The 19212-nt window shown below is 38.1% G+C and overlaps 2 protein-coding genes across 5 annotated transcripts in view; both read right to left on the bottom strand.

Annotated features, from left to right (window-relative positions):
* The window catches only part of si:ch211-51h4.2, a 78537-nt gene extending 74943 nt beyond the window's left edge, over nucleotides 1–3594 (bottom strand). For all 4 annotated transcript variants that reach the window (XR_005610207.1, XM_039606641.1, XM_031726669.2 and 1 more), the window contains exon 1: nucleotides 3402–3594. Coding sequence is in view for 3 of the 4 variants with exons in the window: in XM_039606641.1 (XP_039462575.1) it covers nucleotides 3402–3546 (145 nt within the window). In the remaining variant the exon portion in view is untranslated. The remainder of the gene's footprint in view (nucleotides 1–3401) is intronic.
* A 2358-nt stretch (nucleotides 3595–5952) lies between these two features.
* LOC120436365 (inactive N-acetylated-alpha-linked acidic dipeptidase-like protein 2) overlaps nucleotides 5953–19212 on the bottom strand; it is a 483232-nt gene continuing 469972 nt past the window's right edge. The window contains exon 21 of the mRNA XM_039607291.1: nucleotides 5953–10529. Within this exon, the coding sequence (XP_039463225.1) occupies nucleotides 10289–10529 (241 nt within the window). The 3' untranslated portion in view covers nucleotides 5953–10288. The remainder of the gene's footprint in view (nucleotides 10530–19212) is intronic.

Here is a 19212-nt window from a genome sequence, read left to right as displayed (position 1 = left end):
ATGGGAGGCTTTAATAAGCTATAATACGTGACATGTCTCGTGATGTGGACATGAACCTAACCTCTGAATGTTGATGACTTAGGACTTAACCTGACCTTAAAGAGTCCCTCAAGACAATATTTGAAGATATATGAAAGACCTGCTTTGAATGATAATTTGTGTGTGATAAGGTTTTCAATGCAATTTAATAACATAATAAGAAATTCAAAAATGACATTTACACCTTGTTTTTTTTTTTTTTTAAAAAAACCCAGAATGTATGAATATGTTCAAAAATATCATTGCAGATGTTTAGGGTGTCGACAAGCTGTCTCATACATCACATAAAGTCCATTTTTGATAGTTTTTGCAATGGAGGCATCAGGTTCCCAAAGCTCCCTGGTCTATGATGCTTGCTGGACTCAAACTGGCTTCCAGTCATGATGTCAGAAAGTCTAATTTTGATTTTGGGAGAAACTTTCCACTTTCTGTAGAAGAATTTGAAAACAGCATAAATTATTTGTACGGGTAAGATCAAATATCAACAGGGCTACCAGCTCTCAGACTTTTGGTGTGAGTCTCTGTCAAATATAAGAGGAAAATCTTGCTCAGTATAGGATAGAAAGAAAAAAAAACACATACACAGTGGAAATGATGGAGTTTGTATAGCCTGACAAAGGCAAAGGAACCCTCACTAACATCGCACAATACCCTATATTGAGTTTTGATTTAGTCAATTTGAAATGGTCACATAAATGCAAAATTTACTCAAAACATTATCCATTTGTGTTTAAATTTGTGAATTTCATAAACACAGTTTTGCCTTCAAATGTAATCCCTGTTTTGCCAAAATGATAATACCTGCCATAGCATGAATAGGATTTATATAAGCATATAAGTACACCGACAGCAACTTAATTATCAAATACATCTGAAATTCAAATGTAACCACTAAATCTGAGATGTCTGCCTCTGTCATCTTAATTCAGGAAGAAGTAGGCAATTTTACCCTGGATACACAAAAATATGTATTTTTCCCCTGTAATGTTTATTACATATATTTTTGTGGTTTCAATTCAATGTAGTTAGATTTTCCCTGTTTTATGTTAGTTTAATCATTTCAGTGCTAAAAGTCTAATAAAACTTTGCAACACAGCTTTGTATCTATCTATCTATCTATCTATCTATCTATCTATCTATCTATCTATCTATCTATCTATCTATCTATCTATCTATCTTCACATCACCTAGTAGAGATGGGGCGAGAGGGGAATTTTAAAATTCTCCACTTGCCCTGCAGGTGCTCTTTATCCTCCCCAGAGTGGTGGGAGCTTGAGGATTCTATGCAGTATCTTTGCTGTTCCTAGCACTGTGCTCTTCTGGACAGAGATCTTGGATGTTGTTCCTGGGATCTGAGTCACTCACCCAGTTTGGGGGTCACTGCCCCAAGTGCTCCGATTACCACTGGGATCACTGTAGCCTTCACACTTGACATCTTTTTGAGCCCCCTTATCGCTTGGCATTTCTGGTGCTTCTTATGTTCCTTCTTCCTGATGTTGCTATAACTCAGTATAGCTAAATCTATCAGTATGTCTGTCTTCCTCTGCTTGTCCACTACTATGCTCAGTTGGTTTGCCATCACCAGTTTGTGCATCTGTCCCACAGGATCTTAGTTTGGTCATTCGCAACCACCCTAGGGGGCAGATCCCATTTTGACCTCGGGACCTCCATGCCATACTCGCACAGATGTTTCCGTAGACCATGCCAGCTACTTTGTTATAGTGTTCCATATATGCCCTGCCTGCTAGCATCTTGTTCCTGATGACGGCTCTTAGGGTCCTGTTAATCTTGTATAATTTTAGCCCTTCCAGGATTCATGTGTGAGACACTGAGTCACAGCTTTCTTTTGCTCAATCCAGGGAGCGCACAGGTTGGTCAGTCTCCTCTTACAGTCTTGAGATGAGTGCTCTATCTACCAGGAGCTGATGTTTCTGCCAATTCCTTTCTATGCCCTGCTCATGTTATGAGCCACGTGCCTGTTAAGCTTAGCCCCTGATACCTGACAGGAGCTTCTATGTGGTGCTGAAGCAGGTTATTGACCACGAGGTGGATGCGACTGGTCCATTCTGGGGATCCTTGGAGATCAGGACTGTCTGGCATTTGGTTAACCATTCTGGGTGCATCTTATCCATTAGCAGTTGGTTCATATGTGCTGCCAGACACGTATGCCTTCTTGTTCTACTAGCCCACTTCTCATCACTGTGTCCTGATTCCTTCCTGAAGTGGACCTTGTTAATCTGGGCAACGCTGACTGCTGAATTTACAGGGTAATAGCTTTTGGTGGTTACAATCTGATGGTCACTGGAAAAACAAGCTTGTCAGCATTGGAGGCAATCTCAATGCAGAGAAATATGGAGATGATATTCTCCAACCAGTGGCAATCCCATATCTCCAGTCTAGGTGTGCTGTTCATGCCAGGGTGACCAAATCAACCACATTGGCTGACTTGAGACAAATGCTGGGTGACTAATAAGACGCCATCCCACAGCAGTGTGTGCCCAAGCAGGTGGCCACCACAAGGAGGAGGTGGCAAGCTGTTATGGCTGTATATGGTTCTCCACATGCTACTGAGGCCCCTATTTGTTTAATGAATGATGGGTTAAATTGCCAGTATATGTTGTTTCTGGAGACTTTCATCATCTAATCCAATAAAGGACACCAAACACAGTCCACAGCAGAATAAAGTGCTTGGAATTGGCAGAGAAGATTTGGCCAATTTGTAATGGTCACAACCCACATACTCAACACTGCTGCTTCACTGATAGGAAGTGGTGACAGCCTGTAGACCAATACTAAACTTTCACTGCAGTGCAAAATTTTACTGGTTGGGAATATTAAATATCCTGTCAGACACCGTAGTGTGGAGTGTGGCTTCATTTTTCTTGTGTGAAAATATGACTCTTTAGCATATATTTCCATGAAACCTTTTTCACATAACTTGCTACTTAGTACTTCAAATTAAATTTGAAGTAGTAAGTAAATATATATATAAACATATATTTCCTTTGTTAAATGCATGCCGAAGTGAAATGTAAAGCGTTGTAAAACATAAGGTTTTGCAAAGCTAGGTATGTATATTTACTGCGTTATGAACAGGAATTATTTTTTAATTTTTCTAGTGGAAACAGCGTCCTCCCCGTGCCTGTCCTTCGGGGCGTTTATCCGCCTCCTCCACCCCCTCTGTAACACGAATGGAGGCTCGGCTCTTCAAATGTGTTGATATGATAAATTTATTCGGCTGCGACAAACCAAACGTCGCCTAAAACAGGGATGCGGCACATTTCCCATGATTTTCTGAGCGGACTTGTGTAGCCTGTGTTCGGTGTTTGACTCTAAACGTCGTGGTGTGTGTCGGTACTCACAGCACTGCAGATAAATAAACCGCAACTTCCAGTGTCTGTCCTGGTTTTTCCGCGTTATTTTGATGGACAGAGTGCTGAGACTGTTGTCAGGGATGGGACAGGGGCTCGTTTGGTTTCTTATCTCCACTGAATCGGTCGCCATCATTTTCACTACCCTATCTCTGTCCCCCCCAATCTCCTCTCTCACTCTCCTCCTCTCCCTCCTTTCTCTCTCGCAGCGCGCGTACACGCGTTGTCGTCGGGATGCTGCGCGTGCCCGATGGTCTTTCTTTCTGTTTGGAGCGTGATCCACCCAAAGGACGTTTGAGTCAAAGCTAGCTCGAAACAGGTATGGTGAATAATATAATGAGCATGTAAAGAGGAAGCAGCCTGCAAAAGACAGACTTAATGTGATAAAAGCAGACCAGAAGACGGGAGCACACAGACAGAAGCAGCGTTTTTATTCAATATTTTATACAATATTTCAGAAAATACTGCTGAGGCATGATGTGGGATGGTTCAGTAGATGTGACAAAATTACTTGACAGAGTGCTTGCATTTAACATGATATTGATAAAGACAAATAGGTAATAAATATTGTGTATGTATAATGGCTAAAGAAAGCAATGATGTCCACGTACTGATTTCTATCTGAAGCAGAGATTTATGGGAGAAACAAAAGGGTAGTTTGTGCATTTAGATGGGATGAGGAGCTCGATAATTTTGTTTATTCAGTAATGCTGCTCCTCCACATCAAAAGGAACCAGATGAGATTGTTTGGGCATCTGGCTTAGGGTACGTCCACACTTACATGGGACATAATATAGCTTTTTCTATGCATTTTGGCCTTTTGTCTATATGCAGATGGCCAAACTGAGCCTTTGGAAAAGCCCTGTTAGGGTGAAGACTTGCAGAAAAGGAAAACAGATTTTGTCTTGTAACGTCAAAGGTGGCATCTTTATCAAATTTTTTGACATCGGAATGTGCTCTGTGTTATTGTTTGTGAGCTTTTGATTGGCCAGCATTTCTTCCTGCTGTTGTACCAACTCCTGTTGCTTTAGCATGCTATTGACAGCAGCACGCTGCACCTTTTCATCTTTGTGTAGAAAGATCCGTACTGCAGCACGATAATTAGCCCAAGTACACATTAGAGCTCTCTCATGCACGAAGCCCAAGACCTGCTGACTGTCATGGACGTTCACCCAAAAGTTGCCTGACCTCAACCACACTCAACATTTGTGGCTGCTTGAAGACTAAAAACTCCCTTACAGCACAAGCTGTTTACAGCATTGGAGCATCATGCTGAAATAAATGAGTTGTAGGTCAACTCCATATAGCTCAACATGGAGTAGAGCTAAGGATGGAAAGCCAGCATGTCTGTATAGGTGCTGTCATTCAGATCGTGTTTGCCTTAATAGCTTGAACAAAGGAGGTACATGGACTTCTTTAAGTTTGTAAACAAGTTTCATCTCTCAGGCTTCTGAGTTGTGATAGCTCTGACGGTGGAAAGCCAAATACCAATATAACAATAAAAGCTTCTGAAATCTATGTACATTAATAATAATAACAACACCCATAACCCAGCTTCTCCTAACCTGAACCTATCAGAAGCAAGGAGAACCTTGACTGCGAGTGTTGTGTTGGTAAAGTTACGAATTCCTACCACTGTACCCTATGCACATGAAAAAGCTGAACTCTGTTTCACAGGTGATGCTGACCTGGGTGGATGTGAGCAGGCACCCAAAATGTTAAAATCTGTTTTTGCCCACTCTCCAGTAACCCCTCCACCCTCCAGCTCTTCAGAGAGTATACCAAAGCATTGCTGAGAGACATAATCTCTCTTTAACATATCCTGTGTTTGCCCCAGGGCCTGCTGCCAGTTGGACTTGCCCCAAACACACATATTAGGTGTCAAGGAGGCATAATGACCAACTCAACTGACTTCTTGCAATGTGGAGGAATAGCAGCTCTACTCTGAACCCTTTCTGGATGATTAAACTCCTCACTATGTCTTGGAGCTCCTCTATCACAGGAAGCTCATTTCTCCTCTTCACTACCTATAGCTTGTGGCCATAGGTCAGGCTAGGAATATAGATTGATTGGTGAACTGACAGCTGTATTTTCGAACTCATTTTGCAGGCAAATAATAGTTGACAAAAAATGTATTGACCTTTAAGTGTTTCTTTTCATTTATTCAGTTTATTCCTTATCCAAACATACTACTTTCCCTAATTTAGTTTGCTTTCATCTTAATAATTACTTTTAACAATAGAGCTACACTTTTGGTTGTGTTTTAACCATTTAGCCATATTCTAAACAAGCACGTATTCATACATGTATTTCAGAATTGCAGTTCTACTTTCATAAGTTTTCCCGTGTGAGTATTTTTTATAGGTGACAATTTCATAAACAGAGATAACCTAACCTTATCCCTATTGTCACCCTAATTTGGAATTAAAGTGCCTAACTTAGCTACAACTCTAACATTATTCCAAATGTTGAAAACATAATGGCACATGTAAGTTTACAGTTGCAGAAATGAAGGCAGAAGTTTAAAACTGTTTTTATTGCATTAAAAATTCAACAAGACTTTACATAGTGAAGAGGACAAAAAATCCATGCCAACAACCTGTATAAGCAGGTTAGTGTTAATATGTCATGCATAAGAAACCAGGCCATACTAAATCTAAATCTCCGAATGATTCGACTAATGACAGCATTTTAAAACAATATTTTTTTTCCCATTTTAAATGTACAATTAAGAAAACAATAACAACACAGTGTGATTAATAACTGCAGAATGCAAATGTTGAGAATTAGAAAACAGAACATTCAGATTTTGTGCAAATTCCACAATACAGCAGTTTCCAGTATTGTCTAATTTTATTAAAAAATATATATTTCACATTGCATATCGGTTTAGCCTAACTGTCCAAAATTTCAAATAAATACTGTACACAGTAGACAGCACACAGTTCAGCCAGGTCAAGTACTTTTAAACCTGTGGGTTGAGACCTCTTAAGAGGTCAGGTGAATCTGTGTTTGTGCAATTATGCAATTTGTACTGCAGATAATCATATTTACGTGATATTTTATCCTCGTACCCTTATTATCTTGTCATGCCTGTAACCTTTTCATTAAAAAAAAAAAGTTTGTGAACCTCTGGTGGTTTATGTACAATATATTAACAGCCAATAGCAATAGCCAAAAACAATAATCCATGTACAAAATGGTGACGTAATGATGACACTCTGCATGGCTCATGCAATTACTGTATAAACCAAAACCAAAAAAGATGAAAGAGTATGCTGTGAAGCAGACTGGCCATACTGTAACCCATCAGACCAAATGGAATCAAAATGACCTTTTAGTTTGTCAGAAATCGGATTAACTGTATGTGGTAGATAATTAGGTAATTTACAGTCCATCTAGAACTGTAGTCTGCTTACTGTATGTTAAGTCTGTGACACAGTGACAGGATCAGTATGTCTCACGCATGAACAATACACAACAGACAATACATTTACTTTACAAAGTGTACAAAGACTAATCAAACAACAAAGCAACTCTTTTAAAAAAAGGGAAGATACGTCTTTTAAATATTCAAAATAAAGACCTGAACCGGAGCAGGCATAACATGCTTATTGTATTGGTAGTCCACTGATGTGCCTGGTTTGTATGTAATGCACAGCATGCATGATAGTTTAAAACCTTTAGCCATTTGTATTGACTGAATTTCTGATTAATTACATGACATATGTATTATCATATCTGTTAACTAGCTAAAACAGCAAGCTAGTTAAAAAAAATAAAAATCTTAGTAACAACAATCAATTTTCAAAAGTTGGATTTAACTTAAAAATTCAACAGTTGTTACAGTTACAGCTGTTGGTCCAGTCTGTTTACCACAAGCAGCCAATCCATAATCTATAGCTAAGCTAGATATACGCTGAATGGGTTTTCTGTGTTTACTTTTAAACAATTACATCACCACTAAAACTTGTTTTGCATATAGTCAAAATGCAGTGTAATGCTACTCCAATAAACGATCGTGATAATCAGATATTTTAACGCCACATCAGTGACTTATTGATGAGATTCCAGTGTCAGTCAATTAAAGTTTTTGGTTTGCCATTTAAATAAATTAAAGCATTTTCTCCTCTGATAAAAGGCACATTATTTAAAGCATTCGACATTTACATTTTTTGATCCCTGAAGAGTTTTACTGTTTTTTTCTTATCAAATCAGTATTGCATTTCTGCTTATTTACAAACTGGATAGTAACATATGTAGAAATGATCAGTTTAGCTTACAAAAATTTTGCGTATCAAATATTTTCTAGAAATTGAGAGGAAATAATAAAAAAAAAAAAACATAATATTTGAAAGGTTGAAATTCAACTGTTTGAGTGCATCGCAATTAATGCAAAAACACTAAAACACATGAGAGAGCAGACAGATTATCTGGGGAAGAAAAACAATTGTAGTCAACGCTGTTGGTATTTCTCCAGATGCTTAATTATTTCTCAGAACATTTTATAAGTGTGTAATCTCTACAAATCTCTAATTTAATAAGAAATTACAAGATGTAAAATCTAAGCCCATCCATTACCCTCCCACCCCTTAATTATGCTACAAAAGTCTATCACATTCAAACTAATATAAATAAGTCAAGATAAGAAATATAACGTATAAAATTGTTATCTTTTTCCTATTGCTTTTATCACAGTCACTACTATTACAAACATCATGCCTAACTACAAAAAACCTGAAACCAGTTATTTTTCTATCATTTATATCTCACGATTCTTGTTATTTCAAGGATTATCGAGCTGTTGATCTGTCATTCACAGCTTTAGATTGGTTCCAGCTTAAAAACCACAAACCAGGATATACTATTGCTCTTGCTCACAACAATCCTCTTCTTGTTTCCCAAATTATTTCATGATATTAATTAAAAACGGTGACGAAAAAAGAGATTTATTGCTCAGCTCTCCATCCGTGCATGTGCAGGCTGTTAAAAACAGCACATCAGCCTTAGACTCAGAAGTGTCTTGTCGTGAGAGCGAACTGATGCCGAATGAGAGAGATTGCTTGATTGTGATAATAATTAGTGAGAGAATGTGCGAAGAATAAAGAGACAGAGGACTGTTGTCACTTAGAACACTAGGAGTTTGCAGTATGTTGTGCACACATTGAGAAAATGGGATAAATGACAAATGGAGATAGAAAGCAACTGTCAAACAGCTGCCATTACAGTGTGTGCTGCTGCTCATTCTGCTTTAAAACTAAATGAATGCATGCTAAAATATTTCACCTATTTTCCAATATATGTAGACACTGAGATTGTCAGCAATACTACACTGGACTGGATTTCTGAGTAGCCAAACAGAATATCTGATTCAGCTGATTAAAAAAATGCCTTTTACACTAACGTTGACTGTGTTTGTCTATTGATTGCCCCTCTTTTAATCTTGCATTTCTCTCACTTGTCTTTCACATATGGCGTTTGCATGACACAGCCAGTCCCAGCTTTGAGCCACCATTCATACTTCAAAATAAGGATTACACAACCGCTTCTTTTCACCTGACACTGATGAGCTGTATTAGTTTTGTCAGCAGGAGAAATTAGTGGCATTGCACATAGTCATCTATGAAGACATATTTAAAACAGCTACTTTTAAGACGCTTTTTGCTGACTATGCTACAACATGGAAATTGTGGAATAGCTGATTTTATTTGTGTTACTGTGTCAAGTTGAGTTGTGTTGATGCGCTTCATCAAATGCAGCAGACCTTACAGTAACATGCCATTGCTTACAGCAACAGCAAAAGGGTGATTGTTGGGTAGGCTGATACTAGAATGGCTTTTTGCTACACGCAGCCACACAGAGAGCTGAGTATAAGAATATTACAATTTGCATCTAACTTTGCTAATGCTAACGTTGCATTCCCCTGCCCAAAAGCAACTGTTTGCATCCTGAGGCAAAATCTATATTACATTCAATTAATTATTATGAATTCTTATAATATTTTTTAGTAAAACAGAAAAAGGCCTCTGGATTACCTAAAAAATATTAGCTGCTTTTTAATTAACTAAGCAAACTAGCCATTTGGTTGGGCAGCTAGTATTTGGTTTGACACCAAATGAAAAATCGGATTTGGAACATTTTAGGGAGCAGCTTTCCTAAATTTTGTTGTCCCAAAAATTGTGCTTGCAGTGAGTGCAAAGTTAACATGAACTGTTTTCTAGTATAAACAACATTTCAAGGTTGTCAAAGTTACCCTGACCCAAACCATTTTTGCCCACTGGCTTTACAACAGCTTTCAGTACTGTGTCTACAGCTCTAAAGACTGAATATTTTTACTTGAAAAAATGATTTCTAAAGTAATCTTGTGCAGGGATTTGCTCCTGATGGAAACTTTTCAGGCACAAATTACATACCTGGTGTAAAGTACTAAGAAAGTACTAATGCTGTTTATTACGTTCACTGGTAGAGAATTTATTCCAATTTAAAGAACCTCACCGTCTAAGCATCATATGCGTGTATAAGCCCTAGTGTGTGTTAAATTTGTTTCAATACATTCATCAATCAAGTCTCTGAAATGTCTCTCTATGATACGAACTGCATATCGCTGTCATTTGTTTGACACTAATTACTGGAGAGGTGTGGAAGTGAACACCTTTATACTTTACACATTATAGACTGGTGATACTATGGAATGGCAGCTCCAATGTCTTTGAGCATTGTTTTTTCAATAGGTGGATTTCCTGTGACCTTAAACCTTTTTCAGGACTATAGTATGATGGGTAAGATTAGTTAGAAGATCAGCCGTCTTCTGCTATTTGCATTGAATTAAACTTTATTAATTTAATATGTGCCAGTTACGTCCGTTTCAGCAAAAATCCTCATTCACTTGAATAATTTTCAAACAAGTCCAAACCAAAACACACAAGCCTCTCAGCTGACTGGATGGCCCTGAGGATGAGAGACAGAGACTGGTTTGTGGCGCTGTGGAAAAGTACTTCTTTGTTTGCGGAGTTGTGTTTGATTGCTTTGCTGGGGATGCTGCAAGGCAGGACAGCTTCCTGAGGGAACTTCAAGATGGAAAACTGAGGAGTCTTTCCTGGAAGGCTGTATAACAGATTCCTGTTGAAGGACATAAAGAAAAGAGAGTGTCACTAAATACCTCGGGCATGTTTTAAAATGTATATATATAACATCCATACTAATCCGTTTTAGGACCCCCAGGCCTACCCAGTCTAAAGCTCAGTGGTAGGCAATAACTTTGGGAAGTTTGGTGCAGACAACCATATTCACCGAGTCAAATCAGTCACTTCTGTTTCACCGATTCAGGAAGACAACAGAAACATCAACATTCGCCATCAGTGGTTAATTAAACATGAATAAAACAGGGGTTGCTGAGTTCATTCTCTATAGAGGAGCAGCTGTTGTGCATTTATGCATTTAACATGAAAACGCGTGCATGAATAGTCATGTGATATCTTCAGGTGTTGTATGGAGAATACGTCTGAAATGCTGCTATGTGCACCTTTAGTTTATCTGAAGTTACATCTAAGTTCATAATAGCAGAATGTAGCACGGCAGCACAGTTCAATTAAATTAATGATTACATTTATCCAGTAAGGCAGTTTTATTTGTGAAGCACATTTCATATTTGTATTTTTCAAAATGCAAAAAGAAATGATAATAATAATAATAATAAAAGCAGCAGCCATCAAAAAATAAACCTTTTTACAATAAATTAAAAACTGAAAAAGACAGGCAGTAAAGAGGCGTTCTGTGAGTTTCAAGTAATTCCGGTTTAGTTAAAGGCATAAAATCTTTTTAACATGGATATAAATTTGGTAAAAGTGGGAGCAAGCCCATTAAAACTCCAAATGCTAGTTACATACATAATGTAATGTTCTATTAATTCTAGATGACTGCCAGGTGTACTGGATTTTTAACATCTGTGTTGAACAGTAACAATGAAATGGAGCACTCATTGTGCTGACAGCTCATATTTTTTTCATATATTCTCATAAGTCTTTATAGGGACACACAGAGTAAACATAATAACATAATGTTGCTTTATACTTGGCACAGGGTTTTTGTTTGGTTTGTTGGGAAAGATGAAAGAGATTCCCTGGGAACAGCAAAGCTCACTGCCATCAACACCACAGAGCGCTACCTCATGTCATATCATGGATCTGTGTATAACAAGATGGCACTTTAGGCCGGCCCATTTTGCATGTCATGTTTTTGCATTTTTAGCCTTTTCACATGTAATTTGGCATTGCTGAATGAAACACAAATGTCAGGGCTAGGGTGTCATTAGCTCACAGATCTCGAAAAAAAAAGGCACAACCTCACATGAAACTATTTCAAAATGTTGCCTATATCGTCAAAAAAGTCACGAGAATAACAGAATTATCAAACGTTTTGTCAAATGAAATTCATTAGCGTACTATAAAACACAAACTGCTGTTCTTAAACAATTGCATTCTGTATCTCTTTGTGTTTTTGTCACATTTGCTACTCACTGCCACACACCTAAAGCAAAGCATGTATATAAATAGAGATGAGCCTTTGAGGGTAGCAGAATACTCATTTGTAGGTCAGAAAGGCAGTGACTGCAGAGTGTTGCGCTCCTCGGGGCTCAAGTACATTGATTTCTCTTAAAGTGGCTGAACTGCCAGTCTCAGAAAGTAAATGGAGTGATTCTTCATGTGTTAAGACACAGGTCGTGGGCTGCAGGGTGTGAAGGAGCATTGACCTTCAGTACACAATTTAGACTCAAAGTCAGAGTGCTATGAAGATTCTGTATCTGCTCTACAACATAAAACCAGCATATGACACCAGTGAGGCTTCTCCTCCAAGTTAAGGATGGTTAGGTGCAATATTTACAAAGGTATAATAGGATAATAGGATATATGATACATGGAATTTGGCTGCTGCATGTGAGACACTTTGATATATTCCAATATCCATTGCAACAACAAACTGGAATAGGTGTCAAAATATTTGGCAGTGACTTAGTATGAAAATCTGGCCAGCAATAACTACTCTACTACTGAACAAAACTATCCTTTCAAGTCAATTACAACCTCCCTACTTTTAAGATTAGAAATAAAACCATTCCTTTGTGATAGAGGTTAGTTAAGGGCTGGATCAGATTACCGTGAGGCATCCATGATCATGCTGCTATAGGCTCAGGCTGCTGGAGGCCCTCCAATGATATATTTCGTCTCTCCTCTCTTTTGCACTCTACATACTTATATTCCACTAGTGCATATTATATTAACTTTGTATTATTCTCTCTCATAGTTTGTTTTTTTGTCCTCTTTGTTGTATGTTAGTTCTTTGTGCTTTCCTCTTTCCCCTTTCCCCTACGGATCCAGGCAGATGGTCACCCTCATGAGACTAAAGGTCTTTTTTCTAATTCTTTGTCTCCAAACGCTTGCTCATAGAGGTCTTTGAGCTTTTATCTTTAATGTTGAGGGATTACTTTAAAATATAAAGTCAGAAATTACTTTTGTTGTGATACTTTCTTAATAAACTGAGTGGATTTTTTACTGCCAAAAAAAAAGTGCAAATATGTATGGTAGATGGCAATGATAGCTCATGTGCTACTCAGTCTGTGGGGGAGTATACTGCATTTATCAGAAAGCCAAAATCAGGAAGTTCTGCATGCTGCAAAAATTGTAGATTTGTTGAAATTATGAAGTTAAAAAAAGAAAAGAAAAAAAACCCAACAATATAAAATGTTGATGATATTAAAAATGTATTTATGCATGAGATGTGTTATTTAATTTTTATTTATCATACTTTTTTGTTTTGTCTTGTTATTTGGAATCATCCTCTAATGCAGTGATATAAGTTAAATTGGCAGACAAGTTAAAATAATGGTGCATATGATGTGTGGAGATTGCCCTGCACTAACTTTAGATTTGTGTCCTGAGTTTGATGTTTTAATATCAACATTGCAGCTTTATGTTTATATGAGCTGCAGGCCTTTTCTTTTCAATGTACTGTACCCCATGAGTGGCTGTGGAAGGCAGGGAGTGGAAATGTCTTTCCTCCTCTGGAGGAATTCGAGATCTGAGTGATTCATATAATCCTTAATCACAGTTAGTACCTCCACCTCCTTTCGTGTCCCAGTGATATTACAGTCAAAATAAACTTTAAAGCCAACATCAATCAGTTACAGTTCCACCCAAGTCTGATGCTTTGCAGTCGGTTTAATCGGCCAGTCAGTGGGGGTTACTGCATGTAGTGCCTCAGATAAATTCTACTTGAATCAACACCTGGGATATAAATGTAACATGAGTGAATGAAAAGAGGAAGTTTGACTGGACTCGACTGATGTTTCACCCCTACCATTGCCGATGCCGTTAGAAGGAGTCAAAGTTGTCCTACGCATAACTCAACACGTTTTCCCAAAGTTAAAACATCATGTAAGGGTTTTACCTGGAATGTACTTTTTGGCTTAAACATTGAAAGCATCTTCAGACTGCTCACAGCATTAAAAGGATATTCCAAGTGTTGACTCGTTCATCATGTTCATTAGTAAAGATAAATACTCTCCAAAAAATGCTCTTAAAGTTCAATTTCACCAGCAGAGCCAATGAATATCTGACAAACATCTATGCGCCCAGTTTTTAGTTCACATCACACTTGAGTTATTTTAATGAGACTTTTCCAGTGGTTTTGCCTCCGAGTTCCTCCACACTGGTATTATTATTAGTTTTATTTCAATTAATGTATGATATTGTAAGCACAGCACATTGCCACAGGTGTATAAAACCAAGCACCTACAGTAGCCATACAGTTTTACTTTACAAACATTTGAGAAACAGTGAGCCGTTCTAAAAAGCTGACTCCCCTCTTAGATATTCTTTCATCAACTGTAAGTGATGACACATCCAAGGAGGCAGAAGTGTTTGACAGAGTGGGCTGACCCAGTTCTGAGGGACATTGATGTAAAATTTGCCACCACTCTGCTCAATCAGAGTTCCAAACCACAGCACAAAGGCCGTACACTGGGAGCTTCATGGCATGGGCCATCATGGCTGAGCTACTGGATTTTCCTACTTCTGAAAGCCCTGAAAAAAAAAATTGCTTTTAGAGCTGATGGATTCCCAGAACTATATATGTAAAGACAGAAACTGGGAAAAATCTGTCCTTGCTGTCAAGTATCTCGAAAAAGTGTTTCTGGATGTATCCACAGAACTGGGTTTGGTTTAGTAGTCATCAGATATTGATTACAATTTGATTTTTTTTTTCTATTGTCTGAAGTATTTTCTATTGTAACTATATAACACTCACAGACAGTATAAAAGATGCACATAGCTATTTGACATCATCCACTATAGTCCTGTCTTAAGGCCTTGAGTTTAGGACTGTCTTGTTTACAAAAAATGGATGTAATGAAGAAGGGTGGGTCTGACTGTATTATTGGCTAATGACTTTTGATCAACAATAAATTGGCCAGATAACTCCCATTAATGAAAAATAGCATAACAAAACAGACTTAATTATTTATTTAGGATAACCAAAAAAAAGTGACTGAGCCCATAAACTGAGCAGGAAAGTTTTCCCAGAGGAGACGTCAGAAAGCTGTTTATCTCTAGACTTGGGACTGAAAGTCTTTTTGCAGCATCTTGCGGCCTTCATATGGAGTACACGTTTTTAGGCTCCTATGCACTGGTTTAATTTTTCAGATCCAGAAGCTACGTCCATGTGTCCATGATCACAATCTGCCCTCAGACTGTGTTGCAACAATATTGCAGCAAAACCAGGAAATTCCAAAAGGCTAAATCCCAAATTTATTTTATTCTGAATTTTTTAAAATTTCTTCAAAATAAGACATTTTCTCCTTTTAATGTTGAGACTATAAGCTGTACTGTACATGTTGGTTTTCCTCACGTTACACTTTTTTATATTGATTAAACCTTGTGTTACTGGAACAGATTTTCCTCTTTGGTATTACATGCCTTTCACTGTCGCTGGTGATCCTTGTAGTAATTTAACCAGAAGAGGTGGAATCATTTTCTCTACAACCCAAACAAACAAAAAAAATCACACCAAATATAAAGTTCAGTATTTTTGCTTGTGTGGTTGCAAGAGACAAACACACACTGTGAGTTTAAGGCTGCAGTACTTTACAGACCTCCCAGGGATAGTGTACGCACATTTGTGTTCATTATCAGCTGCTGTGTGTTCACTTCTGTTAACAAGGAGCCCGGTGTCATTATCCTGCATGTTAATAGCAAAGACATTACAAGTGCTTTAAGAATGAACAGCAAAGTGAACAGAATGAAGAGAGTTAACCTGTGCATCAATTCTCCAGCACTTCAGTACTCAAGTATTTTCATAATGCAGTTATTGTAGACGTTATTGACTTAAGGTTCATGGTTTAACATTGTCCTCATTTTATGACTATAGGGGACGTTTGTTCTGCAACTGGAGTTTGTGTAAAACACACACACACGCACACACACACACACACAACAAAGTGCAATACAGATTAGAGAGAAAACAGTATTACAAGAAGCACAGTTAAAGTGTTATCCAAAGTGCTTTCCATCAGCATAGTGAAAGCATTAGAATGAATGACAGATGGACTCCATTAGTTTATCCATGCAAGTGTCTCGAAAGCAAAATCTAAAGTCACTATTGCAAATTATCTACAGGCTAGATGGTTCAGATTATCTGCTATGGCATTAAATTTAGAAGGACCTGCCTTTTTTTAAATGTCCACACAGTTTATCTCCTTTGGAGTACTTTCTAAGATACTAGTATCTTTTAAGAACACTTACAGCCCAATTGTTACATTTCCAAACCATGCAATGTTATTGCTTGGCTATTTGTACAACAGAAACCTACACAACTGATCAAAAGAGTCTCAGATTCAAGGACAGTTCTGTAAAATATTTACCTCATCTCAGAATAATGAAAAAGGTATTTGTGTTTGGACTGTTTAGCTCAAGCATCAACATGTAATTCACACTGAAGTTTGTTATCGAGGGGAATATCTAAGTAACTGTACCTCTGCAACCGCTGAGTGTGAGCTCCAGTCATCATGTTGGACACATTAGGTGGAGCAAAGAATCATTACTGTGAGTCATAAAGTCTAGACCATCATGATGACACTTCCTTCCCTTCAAAAATATGATCAAAGAACATAAATATTAAGAAAATGTTAAGATGTGTTTTGTGTGTGTTGTGTTAGTGTGGTAGAGCTGTGTTTGTGATGCATACAAGGCAGCATTCTGCTACAAAGTAGTGGTTGCAGTTGCAAATTAGTTGGATTATCAGTTAGATTAAAAATTATGCCTAGAGTTGAACATAAGTATAAACCACACATAGGACCACCCTCTTTGCCAGGGCTAATCATTATCCTGGATTTCTCTCCTGTTTCAAGACCAAGTTCATTTTTGAACTGAGATGACATAAGGCTGCACTAACTTCCCAAATTGTCAAATGATATTTTATAGCAGAAACACAGTGTATGGAATTCAATGGTAATTTAATGCTTATTCCATCTTTCTATTTGAAAGCAACACTATCATACAAACAAATCACAGACATTTTTAAGACTTAGTTAGCATTACTGCCTCACTGAGCAGACAAAATGTCCTAATTATGTGTTTCGGTTGCATATAATGCACCTCATGTTGTCAAAGTAAACATTTTAAAGACTGTTTAGCACTCTTAGACTAATAGTCTTAGTCCTGTGAGTGAATGGTAACTTCCTTTATAAATGAGTGCTATTAAGCCTTAATGCTTTCCAGGCATGATGGAGCAGCTAATTTTAGCTTGGATGCTAATGGCAGTCTAGAACAATTAACATGTCTATTACTGCCATAAACTGTGAATAACACTGAACAGCAGAAGCTATTTATTCTGTTGGAATCTAGTGGAAAAGTAGACAGCCAAAGAGGTGTCGGGGGGGAGACAGTGTACGCCCCAGACACTGTGCGGATGCTAAAATCAAACATCACAGAGGTGTTACTGTTATGAGACAGAAATATAGTTGGAGAGAAAAAGTCCTCACTATCAGTCAAGGTCAGCTGTCTCCAAGTAAATGTAATTTGATATGATTCATTGTGTTTATTCTTAAGCTGGACAGTTTGACTAAAATAAATTCATCAATTAATCTAGGAGCGCTCACTTTCTTGCACATGCACTGAGCAGAGCCAATGAATTACTGCTGCTCTGCCCTGAAAAGCTGCCGCCTGGGAAAAAAAGGGGGGAAAAAAGGAAAATCAAACACTGTTGAGTGTAAATTATTCCCCTTTTCACTTTTTTTGTCAGAAGGAATAAATATGTGTGAAATACTGTGAAGCAAGTTTTATGTTGCATTATTGCTGTTCTGCTCCATATGTATAAGAACTTGAAAAAGAAGTGGATCCACTCAATGCAAGATACATGGCTAATGGGGATTTAAATCATGGCTGCCCAAATGAGGAACTGCATGTGATTTAGAGACTGTGTAAAATTATGAGTGGGAGGGTTACTTGTATGTATATTCTTCTAAATTTGTAGCTTTTTGTTGTCTTCTCTTCTTGAACCTGCTTTACAATGAGATCACTAGTCAAAGGTCCAAAGTGGGGGTGTAATCAAAAGCTTTAGATCATCTGTATATTCTCCCCCTGAAGGGAGGAATATGCAATCGGTTCCTTTTCTTTGTCTGTCTGTCTGTTAGGACTCTAGCATCCACTCTTTTTAAGATATCGTGTTCAAATGTTCTCTGACGGTAGATACCAATAAAAGCTTGGGCTGATTTAATTTAGGTAAAAACTGGGTCAAGGTCACGTCCTTGTCACGCTTGTTTGATTTGTATCTATAGTCAGATCTGGTTACTTACATGTGTGTTCTGTCATCTAGCAGAACCACAATCACTATGATGGAAGGGCACAGTGACAGTGTCTACTGCTGTTTGGTGCCTCTAACAGCAGCATGGGTAGTTGGTTAGTTATAATGACCTTGTCAGAACGGCTGATTTTATATTTCACAAAAGGCTAAAATATTTAATCAGTGTGACCATTGGAGTCCCTTGATAGCTTCTTAACCGGTGCTTGAGCAAGCGACCCAGAATTGCGCTCCGGCACCTGCAATTAAAAAGTAATTAAATCTAATACATAATAAATACGAAGTAAGTTCATTTTTCATGTGCTGCAGCCTTTTGTTCCTTCCAGCTGATGGCATGGAGACACTCAATAACTAAAAGAGTAATGTCATTCCACAGCCTCCCCTGTGCACACTGCACACATCCCTTTTTCCTTCTCAGTAGATGTCAGTTGGAGTAGTTGTGAAAGAGAAAGTTTTCACAGGACTGTGTGCAGTGGATGTAGACCCCATTATCCAAACATCTGTAGGTCCATGTCTGTTGTCAGTCCCCCTCACATGGTTGAAGATGAATTTTGATCTCCTTTGCTTTACAATGTTACTTCAAGTTCATTCAGGTTTGCTTGGATTCATTTATGCACAGCTCTGTCATGTAAGTTCCTGCCACAGCATTTCGGGTTTTAGTTGTTGAACAGATACTTTGGTTTTACAGAGGAGTTCATGGTGCACACAGTGACTGCAAGATGCCTGTGGCCACAAAACAAGCCCACATCATCGACTCTTGACAGTTGAGTTGAGTAGTATGTGAGATTACGCTCGTTGGTTTGTGCAGTTTCTCAGAGCACGGTCTGACCTTGGGGTGAATTTTCTGGGAGGTCCACTCATGGGAGGTTTGTGGCACTGTGCTAACACCTGAGTCGGCTAGACCAACAAACTGTCAAAACTTCTGCTTTTATAGAGGTGGTCACATTTGCTG

This window comes from Oreochromis aureus, linkage group 23 (genome assembly GCF_013358895.1).
Source record: "Oreochromis aureus strain Israel breed Guangdong linkage group 23, ZZ_aureus, whole genome shotgun sequence".
Classification (NCBI taxonomy): domain Eukaryota; kingdom Metazoa; phylum Chordata; class Actinopteri; order Cichliformes; family Cichlidae; genus Oreochromis; species Oreochromis aureus.
The sequence above is the reverse complement of the archived record's forward strand: the minus strand, read 5'-3'. Positions and strand labels throughout refer to the sequence as shown.